General features: G+C 41.9%; 1 protein-coding gene across 1 annotated transcript in view; it reads right to left on the bottom strand.

Moving 5' to 3' along the window:
- asah2 (N-acylsphingosine amidohydrolase 2) overlaps positions 1-14,584 on the bottom strand; it is an 85,870-nt gene extending 71,286 nt beyond the window's left edge. The window contains exons 1-3 of the mRNA XM_072557853.1: positions 14,530-14,584; positions 3,632-3,781; positions 2,865-2,950 (exon numbers count right to left, since the gene is read on the bottom strand). Coding sequence (XP_072413954.1) covers positions 2,865-2,950; positions 3,632-3,767 — 222 coding nt within the window. The 5' untranslated portion in view covers positions 3,768-3,781; positions 14,530-14,584. The remainder of the gene's footprint in view (positions 1-2,864; positions 2,951-3,631; positions 3,782-14,529) is intronic.
- Between the last annotated feature and the right edge of the window lie 1,892 nt (positions 14,585-16,476).

The following is a 16,476-nucleotide window of genomic DNA, read 5'->3' as shown; positions in this document are numbered from 1 at the left end:
CGCTATGAAGAGAGGTTGAGTAGCTTAGGTTTATTTTCATTAGAAAAAAGGATATTGAGGGGGGGCCTGATTGAGGTTTACAAAATTATGAAGGGTATAGACAGAGTGGATAGAGACAAGCTTTTTCCCAGGGTGAAGGATTCAATAACGAGAGGTCATGCTTTCAAGGTGAGAGGTGGAAAGTTTAAGGGAGATACACACGGCAAGTACTTCACACAGAGGGTGGTGACATCTGGAACGTGTTGCCAGCAGAGGTGGTAGAGGCAGGCACAGTAGATTCATTTAAGATGCGTCGGGACAGATGCATGAGTAGGTGGGGGGGCAGAGGGATACAGATGCTTAGGAATTGACCGATAGGTTGAGACAGTACATTTGGATCGGCTCAGGCTTGGAGGGCCGAAGGGCCTGTTCCTGGGCTGTAGTTTTTCTTTGCTCTTTGTCATCTCCGAGATGTCTTCAATGATGGTAGTGTGGCTAGAGTCTCTGGGTGTGTTGTGTCTTATTGTTTAGGTTTGTTGGGTAAGAACCAGCAGACTGTGCTTATCGGGTACTCGTTTTTCTTGAATACGTTGTACAGGCATTTTTCTTCAGCATCTCGTAGTTCCTGGGTGCTGCAGTGTGTTGTGGCTCATTTAAATAATGTCCTGATGCTGCTCCATATGTGGGTATAGGGATGATTGTTCCAGTAGTTGAGTATCTGTAATATTGTGTATAGCACTCTTTCTCCAGCACTGTCAATCAACTTGCTATTCTTCTGTGTTAAGGCATCTTATCCAAATCTGTAACTAACTCAGTTTGGTGCAAAGATTGGAAGGAATTCCAATTTTCCCACTTACTTTTGACGTCTTAGCCCAGGGGATATAAAAATTCATAAGTTGCAGATTACAGTTCAGAATTATGCTTACTGTTTTTTAAACAGCTCTCAAAGACTACAAAGTTTCAGCCTCACACTTGTGATGCCATGCACTTAATGGTTGCTCGATCTACAGTGAACAAAGTTAAAAATCACGAAACACCAGGTTATGGTCCAACAGGTTTATTTGGAAGCGCTAGCTTTTGGAGTGCTACTCCTTCATCAGGTAGCTAGTGGGTCAGGATCATAAGACACAGAATTTATAGCATAAGATCATAGGGTCTTCCAACTGATACAACATACCGAACAAACCTAAATTACTGGGAAGTCTTTCATCTTTTAGAATGGGGTTACAGGTTTCAATTCATGAATATATAAATCCCAGAACTTCTTTCAAGTCACAGTCCTGAGATAACTTAAGGTCTTATGAAAAAAAAAGGTGACATCTCAGCTCAGACAATGCATTAAAAGGTGTGAGGTTAGAATCTGTCTGTATCCCAACCTTGAGCCAGACTGGTTCTATTTCCAAAGTAGGAATTTATAATGGATTGACTGTAGGTTGTGTGCTTTTTGAGCAAAAATAGAATGTATCTGCAAATCCAAATTCACCTCAAACTTGTATATGTGCGTGCACATGAGAGGTAGAGAGAGAGAGAGAGAGAGTATGTGTATGTGCTTGGCTGTGTGTGTGTGTGTGCGTGCGCGCGAGAGTGTAACTGAGTATAAGCCTGTGAGAGGTTGTGTGCACGGATGTGAGTGTGGCAGGTGTATGTGTGTATCTGAGAGAGTGTGTGTGTGCGTCAGAGAGAGAGTGAGTGTGAGTGTGTGCGTATGCGCACGCACGCTCAACCGGAAGATGGGATTCACCCCAAGTCCTGGTTGAGGCCCCACTACACTCTACAGTCACACACAAACCCTCTCTCGTATACACGCTGTCTTGCACACACTCTACCAAGCACACTGTCTCTCTTGCTCATGTGCACGCACATACACAAATCTATGGGATGAATTTGGATCTGCAGAATTATATTTGCAGATACATTCTAATTTTGCTCAATAGCACACAACCTGCAGGCAGTCAATCCATGTCACATTTTATAAATTCCTACTTTGGAAATAGAACCAGTCTAGCTCAAGATTGGTATACAAACAGACTCTAATCTCACACCTTTAGTGCATTGTCTGAGCTGAGATGTCACCTTTTTTGATAAAACCTTAAGTTATCTCAGGAATGTGACTTGAAAGAAGTTCTGGGATTTACATATCAATAAATTGAAACCTGCAACCCATTCTAAAAGATGAAAGACTTAACTAGGTTTGTTCAATATATTGTATCAGTTGCATGAAACTATGATCTTATGCTATAAATTCTGTGTTTTATGATCCTGCTCCACTAACGATCTGATGACGGAGCAGCACTCCGAAAGCTAATGCTTCTAAATAAACCTGTTGGACTATAACCTGGTGTTATGTGATTTTTAACTTTTCCCACCCTAGTCCAACACCAGCATCTCCTCCTCAATATAAAGTGAAAGCAACCTCTAGCAAAGGTTACATGGCTATGGCAAGTGACAAGTGTTCACCACCACATTAGATAAATTCCTAATTAGAGCATGCTCTTTGAAATCCAATTTTCTAAACAGGTTTAGAAAGTTAAAAGGTTGTGCTAACTTGGCTTGTGGAAGATTGAGGAAGTGTCTAGTAGAAGATTTAAAATTATAAAACAAATCTAAAGGACGGATAAACTCAAACTAGAACAAGTGCAGGGCAAATGTTTGTGTACCCCAGCCATTCAGTAGGTTCCTAGCCCCAGAGCAAAAGTGCCGTTGTTTCCAACAGAGAACAATATTTGTTAACAATTTTCGTGTAGGATGGACAGCGTGTTTAGAGAAAGCTATAGGGTACACAAATATAGTGCATGGTATTGAAAATCTGCACAAAAGCACAATGAAGCCTACATTGTCACAGAAGTGATAAAAGAGCAAATAATTATTCAAATAAGTTAACATACCAAAGGCACATCTGCAATTGGCCCTGTACAATCCGCACGACCAGCTCCAATCAGATAATAGCTTGTTGATTCTGTTACGTTAAGTTCTGAATTTGAAAGGACATAATAGGCAGTGGATATTAATTGAAATAAAAACCAAATCCCTATCAGTTTTCCAAGATGTTCACGTGCTAAGTCAGTACCATGCAATCTCCAGGCACCTTACAGACCTTCTGAATCATAGGATGCCTCCAATTTGTGAATACACCCGATGGAAAGGGGAAGCAGCATGGATAAATATCGGTGCATTTAAATATGACTTCATAGCGGATTTGATTTGTGTTTTGAGCCAAGAGATTCTGTGCAGGTTTCCTCCAGCAATACTGCTGCCTTTCATGGAAACGGGGCCAGAATGAACAACAGAAGCAATGGGGAAGAGACCTGTAGATGTAAAAACAAGGGTAAAAAAGGGGGATGGATCTGATGAGATCTTGTGAACTCACCGAACCATAACATTGGCCTTGATATCCCAACAGCCAGAGAGCAATTGGAGTTACAAGTTAGTCATGCAATAGACTCCATGGGAATTTGTACCTTGTGACGGACAATTCCCATGTCTAGAACACAGCTTAGTTATTTCGCTGATAATAACTGATCCACTCTTAGTGAATAGAAGAATTGATGTTAACATTTCATATTCCACTTTGTAGCACAAGTTGCTTCTTTTTCAGTGACAAAGCCTATGGCACTTTAAAGGTACTGTTCCCCTACTCCACCCAGCCACATACCAACTGTTGAAGCTTTTTCAGCTTTGACAAAGAATAGAGCAATGAAGGTCACAGCCACCACGGTCATGAGAGCAAACAGCACAGAAAGTACAATCGTCAGGGACGAGCAGGTATTTCTTCTGTTTCTGGAACTCATTCTTCAGACCAAATCTGGTGAGAAATAAAACAATTAGAGTCCATGAAAAGGACTGTGGCCAGAATCTACCCAACCAGGTCCAGGTGCCATCACAGTTCTGAGAACTCTGATGGGTCAGCTACCATGTGCTACAAACCTTTTTCTAGCTGCTGCCTTTTCAATGTTACAGATACCCAAGGCTCTTCTGGTGTAGTGGCAATGGCCATTCTCTGAGCCAGGAGGGCTGGGTTCAGGTCCCACCTGCTCCCAAGCTGTTCTATACTTTATCTGAACAGGTTGATTAAAAATATCTACACACACATATCACCGTGAGCAATGCACAATATTAATTTGTGTAGCCAATAAAGAAACCTAGATAATTACAGGCAACTTATAACTTGGAATATATGTGAGTGGCAAGCCACATTTAGTGTCATTATTGAATTACCTGAGAATCTAGTGGTGGGCCAGCTTACATTATTGAAAATGTCGAGAGTCAAGATGCTCCAACAATGGGTGCTGTGCTTCATGGTGATAGTTTGTACAACTGGAGGATGGTATGACTGAACTGGGAAGACTGATAATCACAAGCCATCCCAAAATGTATCAAATCCCAGTCAAACCACCAAGATGATCAATTTGCCTGACTGACCACGATTCAATCAATTCAGACCAGATTTTGTCATTAACGGGAAATAACTATTTGTTGGAAACCACTTAGAGTCAGAGATTCATCGAGGTGAACAGCACAGAATCAGACCCTTTGGTCTAATTCATCCACGGTGACCATTATCCTAGCCTAATCTAGTCCCATGTGCCAGCACATGGCCCATATCCCTCCAAACCCTTCCAATCATATACTCATCCAGATGCCTTTTAAATGTTGCAATTGTACCACCTCTATCACCGTCTCTGACAGCTCAATCCACACACACACACACCACCTTCTGTGTGAAAACGTTGCCCCTTAGGTCCTTGTTATATCTTTCCCCTCACACCCTAAACCTATGCCCTCTAGTTCTGGACTCCGCCGCCATGGTAAAGACCTTGTCTCTTTACCCTATTCATGACCCTCATGATTTTATAAATCTCTATAAAGGTTGCCCCTCAGCCTCCAACGCTCCAGGGAAAACAGACCCAGCCATTCAGGTTCTCCCTAGAGCTCAACCCCTCCAACATCCTTGTAAATCTTTGTTGAAACCTTTCAAGTTTGGAGACCAGAATTGCACGCAATATTCCAACAGTGGTCTAACCAATGTCCTGCACAGCCGCAACATGACCTCCCAACTCCTGTACTCAATACTCTGACCAGTTAAGGAAATTTTACCAAACTCCTTCATCACTATCCTATCTACCTATGACTCTACTGTCAAGGAACTATGAACCTATGCTTCATGGTCTCTTTGTTCAGCCACACTCTGCAGGTCCTGAATGTTAAGTGAACAAGTCCTGCTCCGATTTGCCTTTTCAAAATGCAGCACCTCACATTTATCTAAATTAGACTCCATCTACCACTCCTCAGCCCATTGGCCCATCTGATTAAGATCCCATTGTACTCCGGGGTAACCTTCTTCGCTGTCCACTACACCTCCAGTTTTGGTGTCATTTGCAAACTTACTAACTTTACCTCCTATATTCACATCCAAATCATTCATATAAATGACGAAAAGCAGTGGACCCAGCACTGATCCTTGTGGCACTCCACTGGTCACAGGCCTCCAGTCTGAAATCACCCTTCCACCACCACCCTCTGTCTTCTACCATTGAGCCAGTTCTGTATTCAAACAGTTAGTGCTCCCTGTATTCCATGAGATCTAACCTTGCTAACCAGTCTCCCATGAGGAGCCTTGTCAAACGCTTTACTGAAGTCCATATAGATCATGTCCACCGCTCTGCCCTCATCAATCCTCTTTGTTACTTCTTCAAAAAACCCAATCAAGTTCGTGAGACATGATTTCCCATGCACAAAGCCATGCTGACTATCTATAGTTAGTCCTTGCCTTTTAATACAAATCAGTGGATAGAAGGAAATTGTAATTTACTACCATGCAATCAAAACTATACTCCTTCAAAAACACTAATTAGGGACACACACACACTCGCAATCACAATTTAGACAAAAGACGAATGGTTTGGCACAGATGTAGAGTGGAAAAAGAATATAGATCATGTTAACAAAGTTCAGACGGTGACAAGTCCAGATTTCAAGGGTGAGTTAACTCATCTCTCTGAATCATTTTTTTTTGATTTTTAACAATGATGACACACTGTTGTCTGTAGGTTGAAGGTCAGTCTTTGATTTGATGGTTGAGCAGGTGCCAAGCCCAGATGTGTTAAGAACCTTGTCATTCGAGTAGAAACATGCTATGCAGTCTGTTCAGAGACTGCTTTTTGAAAAGAATAAACAGCAACACAAGTTATACCAAGACATTTACTAAAGTTCCACAGCAGCATGAAATTAGTACAAGGCACAACATTTGCAAGAAAACTCGAGCTTTGACTCTTGCTCTTGTGAGGGGGATTCTAGGATTTTAAAATCTCTCCTTCTTTAAGCCATCTGCCTGTTTCATTTACCCTCAACATCCCACTTGAAGCTGACAGGATATTTTAAGAGTCAGTATTGGGCTCTGGAGGGTGCTCATGGATTCAGGTTTTAAAGTCTCCACCAAGACGTTGCAGGAACATGAAGAACAGAACACTATTTTTGAGAGAGAATAAAGAGAAGAGAAGAGGGAAAAAGAGTGGGAAAAAAAAGAACTTGAGCTGGGAGCTCTTAACTGTATTTAATTTGAGGGAATGCCTGCAAGATAAGCAGATAAACAGCACTATAATAAAACAAGCTCACCTATACTCTGCATCTCATTTATCTTTTCTTTTGCTAATGCAAAAGTGCTGTTCAAAGGACAGTGGCAGTAAAGAATGCGGTCTTCTGCTTGGGTCCTAATCCAAATTATTGATTTCTTCTTCCCACCCCTCTGTGCCCTGGTTCGGACTTCACAGCCCGAATTCATGAGCCAGACTGGGTTGAGGAGGAACCAAAGGGTTGTGAATCTGTGGAATTTGCTGCCCAGTGAAGCAGTTGAATGTTTTTAAGGCAGAGATAGATGGATTTTTAGATTAGATTCCCTACAGTGTGGAAACAGGCCCTTCGGCCCAACCAGTCCACACCGACCCTGCGGAGAGGAACAAGAAAATTGACGTTTTGGGCAAAAGTCTTTCATCAGCCCCAGTGAAGGACTTTTGCCTGAAATGTTGATTTTCCTGCTCCTCTGATGCTGCCTGACTGGCTGTGCTTTTCCAGCACCACTCTAATCTTGGACTAGTAATCAAACCCATCTACTGTTTCACTGAATGGTGAACACTTTCCAATATTGGGGTAGCATGGTGACTGTAGTTAGCACTGTTGCCTCACAGCATAGGGTCCCGGGATCGATTCCAACTTTCTGTATGGAGTTTGCACATTTTCCCCGTGTCTGCGTGGGTTTCCTCTGGATGCTCTGGTTTCCTTCCACAATCCAAAGATGTGCAGGTTAGGTGAATTAGCCATGCTGAATTGACCATAGTGTTCAGACATGTGTAGGTCGGGTGCATTACTCAGGGTAAATATAGGGTAATAGGGTGGGATATTCTTCACAAGGTTGGTGTGGACTTGTTTGGCCAAAGGACCTATTTTCACACTGCAGGGATTGTTTCTGATCTCATTTATTATTGGGGCCTGTTTTGTCAAGTCAAGTTATGGCACCCCTTTTTTCTCTCTCTCTCTCTCTCTCTCTCAGATACAATGAAGCACTTGCTGGTTTCATAGAATTTCATGGAAACATAGAATCCCTGCATACAGAAAGAGGCCATTCGGCCCATCAAGTCTGCACTGATCGTCTGAAAAGCATCCCACTGAGACCCAGAACCTAAACCTAACCCTGTAACCCCACATTTCCCATGGTCAATCCACCTAATCTGCACATATAGTCATAGAGATGTACAGCATGGAAACAGACCCTTCCATCCAACCCGTCCATACCGACCAGATAACCCAACCCAATCTAGTCCCACCTGCCAGCACCCAGCCCATATCCCTCCAAACCCTTCCTATTCATATACCCATCCAAATGCTTCTTAAATGTTGCAATAGGCCCAGCCTCCACCACTTACTCTGGCAGCTCATTCCATACGCATACCACCCTCTATGTAAAAGAAAGTTGCCCCTTAGGTCTCTTTTATATCTTTCACCTCTCATCCTAAACCTATACCTTCTAGTTCTGGACTCCCCAACACCAGGGAAAATACTTTGTCTATTTACCTTTTCCATGCCCCTTAATTTTGTAAACCTCTATAAGGTCACCCCTCAGCGCTCCAGGGAAACCAGCCCTAGCCTTTTCAGCCTCTCCCTATAGATCAAATCCTCCAACCCTGGCAACATCCTTGTAAATCTTTTCTGAACACTTTCAAGTTCCACAACATCTTTCCAATCGGAAGGAGACCATCTTTGGACTGCGGGAAGAAACTGAAGCATCCGGAGGAAACCCATGCAGACACAGGGAGAATGTGCAAACTCCACCCAGACAGTCACCAGAGGCTGGAATTGAACCCAGGTCCCTGGCACTGTGAGGCAGCAATGCTAACCATTTGGGTCAATTAGAGATTCCCAACTCAACAGTTGGATTGGATAAAAAAAATCAAAGTGATTCCTCCATTAGATAGGAGGTTTTGTACTTTTTTTAAATGCATGTAAGAAATATGGCCATTATAGAAAAGCTGACATTTGCTGCCTACCCCTGATAACCCTTGAATTGATTGGCTCTGTAGACCATTTCAGAGGGTGAGTAAGACAATGATTAAACAGTCATAAGAATCAGTTGGATAGAAATAACGTGCAATGGTATGGGGAGAAAACAGAAGGTTGTCACTAGGTAATGATGCTCCTTTAAACAGACACTAAGTATGATGGTCATTCCACATCATTATGATTCTAGAAATCACCCATATTGATTTAGGTCTGCAGTCATGTGAAGCCCAGGCCAGGTAAGGATGACAGATTTCCTTCCTGACAGGATATTAGTCAACCAGATGTGTTCTTACAACAATCAGACATGTTTAGATGATCACTATTATACTGGCTTTTTATTCTCAATTTTTTTTTGAATGAATTCAACTATCACCATCAGCTCCTGTCCTCAATGTTATTCTGAGATTCTGGATTACCTGCTCCAATGGCATTATCTCTGCACCATTGCCTCCCCTAAGTGAATAGCCTGAATACTCATGGATGTGTCAGAGGATCATAGGAACAGGAGTAGGTATTTCAGCCCCTCAAGCCTGCTCTGTCATTCAATGAGATCATGACTGACCTGTGGCCCATCTGCATATGCCTGCCTTGCACCCATATCCCTGCCTTGCACCCATATCCCTTAATGCCCTTACTTAATAAAATAATTGCCTGTCTCAGGTTTAATTGTAACAATTGAATCAGCATCAACCACTTTTTGCGGAAGAGTTCCAAACCTCCACTGCTCTTTCCACGCCGAAGTGCTTTCTAACACCTCTCCTGAATGGCCTGGCCCGAATTCTGAGATTATGTCCCTGGTTCTAGAATCTTCCACCAGTGAAAACACAGTATGTCTTTATCTAGCCTGTATTTCCCTGTTAATATCCTAAAGATCTTGATTACATCATCCATTAAATGCCTAAATTCTAGAGAAAACAGGTCTAATCTCTCTTCATAACTTAACCCTTCCAAACCTGTACTGAATTCTCCTCCAGGGCCAAAGCATCCTTCCTAAGATGTGGTGCCCAGACTTGCTCACAGTACTCTAAACAGGGTTTAACTCAGGTTGTGTAAAACGGCAGCATATTGTCTGCATCCCTATATTCCACCTCGTTAGGTATGAAGACCAGCATTTCAATCACCTTTTTAGAGTCATAGAGATATACAGTACGGAAACAGACCCTTCGGTCCAACTCGTCCGTGCCGAACAGATATCCCAATCCAATCTAGTCCCACATGCCAGCAGCCAGCCCCTATCCCTCCAAACCCTTTCTATTCATATTCCCATCCAGATGCCTTTTAAATGTTGCAATTGCACTAGCCTCCACCACTTCCTCTGGCAGCTCATTCCATACACATACCACCCTCTGCATGAAATAAATTGCCACTTAGGTCTCTGTTATATCTTCCCCCTCCTCACCCTAAATCTATGCCTTCTAGTTCTGGACTCCCTCACCCCAGGGAAGAGACTTTGTTTATTTATCCTATCCATGTCCCTCATGATTTTATAAACCTCTATAAGGTCACCCCTCAGCCTCTGTGCTCCAGCCTAGACTATTTCCTGCACCTGTTCATGGCATTTTAAACGGTTGTGCATGTGAAACCCCAAAATCTCATTGGACATCCACTGAATTTCACTTTGTGCCCTCTAAAAGGCACCCTTACCTGACCTTCCTCAGTCCGAAATGGGTAACCTCACCCTTTTGTTAAAATCCATTTGCCACAGCTTTGCCCATTCGTCTCGTTTCCCAATAACCTGTTGTAATTTTATGCTGTTGTCAACACGATCTACAAAGTTTTCCTGATGTGGAGGAGCCAGATTTGGACTGGGGTGGACAATATTAAAAATCACACAACACCAGGTCATAGTCCAACAGGTTTAATTTGAAAGTACCAGCTTGTCCTTCCAAATAAAAAACTTTTGGACTCTAACCTGGTATTGTGTAATTTTTTTAACTTTGTGCAAAGCTTCCCACTTTGTCATCCGCAACTTTGGATATTTTTATGCCATTATCTAAGTTGTTAATGAATATTGTGAATTCTTTGTGTTTTGATAAGTCCTTTCTTTTAGTTTTATGCTATCCTTTACCTCGTTAGATGTACCTGGCTGTTTTGTTTATAAGGTGGAGATTTCCTTTTCTGGTACAAACTGCTTCGGAATAGCATTACAGGTTTGTTTGAACACCCTCCACTGTTGTTTTACCGATTAGCAGAGCTTCCCAGTTTACTGTAGACAGTCTCTGCCTCATCCCATTGAAGTCTGCCCTACTTAAACCCAAACTTCTAGTATCCAATCTTTGCTTGTTTCTGAAAACTCAATGTTATGATCACTATTTGATAAGTGCTCTATGGCCTTGCACCCTACCTATTACTGTAATCTCACAATTCCCTACGACCCTCCTAGGACTCTACTTCTGTTCTCACGAGCATCTCTGATTAGAATCTTTACACAATGGCTGCCAAATGCAATGACCCCAAACTCTAATTCCATCTGAATTGCATTCTTCAGTTCATTGAAATCATACAAATCATTGAACACGCATCGGTAATGTGATATCGTGGCAACTTGTATTCCAGTGGCAGTGCTGTGAAGGGAACTTGTGTTGGCCACTAGGGCCCTGACGGAGCACTTAACAGGACGAACTGTAAAGTTGAACATGTTTCTTCTTATTTCTTCATTTTTCTGCCTTTATATTCTATATTTTGTTTTATTTTTATGTTTTAAGATGCCATTGGAGGGTGGTGACAGTGTACAACACTCTTCACTATATTTTGAAACAGAATACGTGAGATAATAAATTAATCCTATAAATCAAATATTGTGGGTACTTAATTTGAAGACAGATTTCTCTCTCTCTTTCTCTCTCTCAAAATAAATAATTGTGATGCTATGTAGACATGTTGACCTGTAGGGCTATTGCATCATTCTGTCCACATATAGATATATGTGGGTCATGATCGTGATAGACAGAAGATTAACATGTGGCTTTAAGGATACATGTATATTACATAGTAATCACTCGTGTTCCCCTATCTCTGTCACTTCTTTTAAGGCACTCCATTAAATTTCCCTCTTAAACAAACAAACATGTCCTAACATCCTCTTAATTGGCGGAGTGTCAAATTGTGACTGATGCTGCTTCTGATCTGCACTTTGGGATATTTCACTACAATAAGGGCAGTATATCAATGTAGACTGCTGTCTCTGCTGTATTTTCAGATGGGTGTCAAGCTGATGGTGGGAGAGCCAGAATTAATGTCACAATTCCTGGATCCTGGAAATCAAAGCTCACCTTGGTTCCTGACTCTGATTATTAAGCAGACGTTTTTGCATGAGTTGCTTATATACACACATTGGAGGACAACGACTTTGGACTCAGCTGTGACAGACAAAACATGTGAACCCTCTCAAAATTACAAAAAGAGACAAGAATTCTGAGCAAAATTAAGCCTCAGACATGATTTGTGAATTCTCAGGATTTTTCCCAGTCATTCAAAATGACCAATGATCATTGGAGTGCAGGCTCATAGTTCCTTGAAAGTAGAGCCGCAGGTAGATAGGATAATGAAGAAAGCGTTTGGTATGCTTTCCTTTATTGGTCAGAGTATTGAGTACAGGAGTTGGGAGGTCATGTTGCGGCTGTACAGGACATTGGTTAGGCCATTGTTGGACTATTGCATGCAATTCTGGCCTCCTTCCTATCGGAAAGATGTTGTGAAACTTGAAAGGGTTCAGAAAAGATTTACAAGGATATTGCCAGGGTTGGACGATCTGAGCTACAGGGAGAGGCTGAATAGGCTGGGGCTGTTTTCCCTGGAGCGTCGGAGGCTGAGGGGTGACCCTATAGAGGTTTACAAAATTATGAGGGGCATGGATAGGGTAAATAGACAAAGTCTTTTCCCTGGCGTGGGGAGTCCAGAACTAGAGGGTATAGGTTTAGGATGAGAGGGGAAAGATATAAAAGAGACCTAAGGGGCAACGTTTTCACACAGAGGGTGGTACGTGTATGGAATGAACTGCCAGAGGATATGGTGGAGGTTGGTACAATTGCAACATTTAAGAGGCATATGGATGGGTAAATGAATAGGAAGGGTTTGGAGGGATATGGGCCGGGTGCTAGCAGGTGGGACTGGATTGGGTTAGGATATCTGGTCGGCATGGACGAGTTGGACCGAAGGGTCTGTTTCCATGTTGTACATCTCTATGACTCTAGATGCTAGTGAATGTGCCATTGGAGATTTTGACTCTGGACCATGGACTGGGGTTAGATTGCAAATGCTGCACTGAGGGAGAACTACATAGCATCATGGAGAGGTGTGAACAGAACTGATGGGGGATCAGGGACTGGCCCAACAACAAGGGACACATTTGCAAGGGCATGTTAAGGTTGAGATGGCAGAGGTGGGGGTAGTGTGATATGTGCTGTGACTGACAGGGTTAGATAACAATGGACCCCTTCAGTTCTGGTGCTGGTGGTGACAGAGGCTAAACCCCTGCACTCTGACATGATAGTTACCATTGCCCACCGCTCAAACATGCCAGTCAAAATAACATGAATAATATCCTAGTCTTTGTGCACAGTGCATGTAACATAAAAATGTCTGGAAATGAGTTAGAATGTTCAAAGTTTGGGAGAAGATTTGTAGCTCGGGTGCTCGTTGTTGTGGTTCTGTTCGCCGAGCTGGGAATTTGTGTTGCAGACGTTTCGTCCCCTGTCTAGGTGACATCCTCAGTGCTTGGGAGCCTCCTGTGAAGCGCTTCTGTGATGTTTCCTCCGGCATTTATAGTGGATTGAATCTGCCGCTTCCGGTTGTCAGTTCCAGCTGTCTGCTGCAGTGGCCGGTATATTGGGTCCAGATCGAAGAGCTTATTGATTGAATCTGTGGATGAATGCCATGCCTCTAGGAATTCCCTGGCTGTTCTCTATTTGGCTTGTCCTATAATAGTAGTGTTGTCCCAGTCGAATTCATGTTGCTTGTCACCTGTGTGTGTGGCTACTAAGGATAGCTGGTCGTGTCATTTTGTGGCTAGTTGGTGTTCATGGATGTGGATCGTTAGCTGTCTTCCTGTTTGTCCTATGTAGTGTTTTGTGCAGTCCTTGTATGGGATTTTGTACAATACATTGGTTTTGCTCATGCTGGGTATCGGGTCCTTCATTCTGGTGAGTTGTTGTCTGTCCAATATTTCCTCATAAGGCAACCCATTCTTTCCAGATTTTATGTCAGTAAACCTTATCAAACCAAGTCTAATGCATTTACATTCTTCCTTACATACCTACCCACAGTACTTCAGATGTGGTCTCACTATTGTCCTGTAAAACGTAAGCATAACTCCCTTACTTCTGCATTCATTTCCCTTCAATAACTGATAACATTCCATTAACTTGCCTGGTTACTTGCTGTACCTGCATACTAACCTGTCATTATTGATGCACAAAGCTGCCCACCTCCCTCTGTATCCCAGAGCTTGGCAATCACTCACCATTTGGCATCTTTATTCTTCCTGCCAAAATGGACAAAGCTACATTTTCACTCCTTACACTCCATTTATCACACCTTTGCCCACTCACTTCACATGTCAATATCTTTTCGCAGCCTACTCACACCCTCTTCATAATTTACTTTTTTATTGGGCTTTTTGCAACCAGCAAACTAGACAACCTTACCTTCCTCCGAGTCTTTCATATAAGTTGCAAAAGTTTCTGGACCTGGCACCAATCCCTGTTTCACACTACTCATTGTATTCTTGCCAACCTGAAAAAGATCCACTTATTCCTACCCTCTACTTTCTGTTAGCCACCTAATCATTGATCTATGCCAATATATTACCACCTTACACCAAGTGCTTTCATTTTCCTCGATAGCCTTTCATGTTTCATTTTATCAAATTGATTGCCTTCTAATGGCTTGCTTTACTCTTGCCCAGTCAGACTCATTTGCAGATCAGAATTAGGCCCAACAGTTTGACCCAAAGACCACCAGCTTGTCAAATCCACACAGGTTAATCAATGAGATTCTTACCTCAATCATGAACCATTGACTCCAGCCGCAGGCAGCACTGTGTCAGAGCTTCAGCTCTTGATGATATATTGAACATTTGCCATCAGGTGACTACACGTAGCACTGAAGCTGATTAGATATTGTTGGGTAATAAGAGCACAATTTGAGACAGTTGATACTGCGGACTTTCAGCTATTCCTATAGAAGGGGATAATTTAATAACTTGTCAATGATAAAAGAAAAAACAACTTGAAAAGATCGAATATGCATACATTGATAGTTCAAAGCAACAGCCACTTAGAATTCTAAAATGGAGTAAATTAAAACTAAACTGAACTCAGTTTTGCTGTTTTTAAAACTAAACTAAATTAATTGCCGTCTTCTTAAAACTATGATCAGAAGTTGCATAATCCAGTTGATAAACTGAGTTCATTGAGCAAGTACATTGCTAAGCTCTATCTTGCAATCTTAAGCAAAAAGGTACAAACTCCCACATGTGTGATAATGTTATTTACTGCTGGTCTGTCAACTTCTAATAAAACAAACTAGAGATGTCACTGCTTCAGCTGCTTCACAGTTCCAGCACACATTCACTACTTTTATATGAAACTTCAGTCACAAATTTCTTGGCGTCATGAAGTTAGGATATTGATGACATGCCGTGAAAGGCTGATGAGACCTTATGGACAAACTGTAACCTGTGATTGGATTTAAGGTATTCAGTAACCTTAACTTCGAAATGATTTTTAAAGAGCCAAGGGAGATTTTCTTCACAGAGAGCATCAATAATATTCAAGAATTGGGTATTTCATCTCTCTAAATCTGAGATTCCATTGTTTCGTACATTGTCGGCATGCCTTTGTCTTCAATTATTGCGAAGATTTCAACCTACCTGTTATTGTCTGTTTTTTCTTTAGCTTCGTCTTGCTAGTGTTAGACCATTGGGTTTGTTTACTGAAATAGAAATGTACAGGAATTTAACATGAAGAATCAATAATCTAATTGAAAAGGTAGAATTTAAAGTCATTAATACTGTCTGTCTTGTAAATTAGGGATATGTAGCTGCATTAACACCCAGTACAGTGACAATAACTTAAGCCATCCAATGGAACTTGAAGCAAAACAATTCAACATCTATACCTCGCCTTTAGAATTTATCCGACATTATTTCATTGAAACAGTGCTATCAAGATGATCTGTCAAAACACAAAGGCACAAGCCAGTGTTTAATGAGTTCAGAAGTGATATTTGAGTTAAACAATATTTATAAGAGGTTATAATGGTTTTACAAAAAAAAACTATCAGAGTCTACCAAATGGCTACTGAAATATCCGTGCAACCTGAGCAAGAGAAAGATTAAAGACGGCCGAGAAGCTCCTGAAGACTGGAAGAAGTGCCGCAGCGATCATAAATGGGCAGTAAGCAGGTGGTGGTCAGGAAACAAGACAGAAGCAGTGCCATGCCATCAAGGATATGCCCATTGATACCATGGTCACACTGCTCTATTCCCAAAAAAGCAATGCAGTAAATTAGCTCAAGCCTCTGGTTTCCCTTCCATTTATGTTGCTACATCCTCCATCAGCACAACGCTTTAATACTGGGAGGCTCAGTAACACGGCAACCTTAAGTTTGTGTTCATGCATTAATGTCGCAGAACACAAAAGCTTTAGCAATATTAGCAAAATCTAATACACAACAATGTTAAGTTAATGAAAAAGAGGATGAAATGTTATTCCTGCATATTCCGAGATGCATGACTCTATAATCCTGTCTTGACTCTACACAGTGGAGAAAGTGAGGACTGCAGATCAGAGCTGAAAATGTGTTGCTGGAAAAGCACAGCAGGTCAGGCAGCATCCAAGGAGCAGGAGAATCGACGTTTCGGGCATCAGCCCTTCTTCAGCCATTCCTGAATGTCGATTCTCCTGCGCTTTTCCAGCAACACATTTTGACTCTACACAGTCTCCA

The sequence above is a fragment of the Chiloscyllium punctatum genome, chromosome 38 (genome assembly GCF_047496795.1).
Source record: "Chiloscyllium punctatum isolate Juve2018m chromosome 38, sChiPun1.3, whole genome shotgun sequence".
Classification (NCBI taxonomy): Eukaryota; Metazoa; Chordata; class Chondrichthyes; order Orectolobiformes; family Hemiscylliidae; genus Chiloscyllium; species Chiloscyllium punctatum.
The sequence above is the reverse complement of the archived record's forward strand: the minus strand, read 5'-3'. Positions and strand labels throughout refer to the sequence as shown.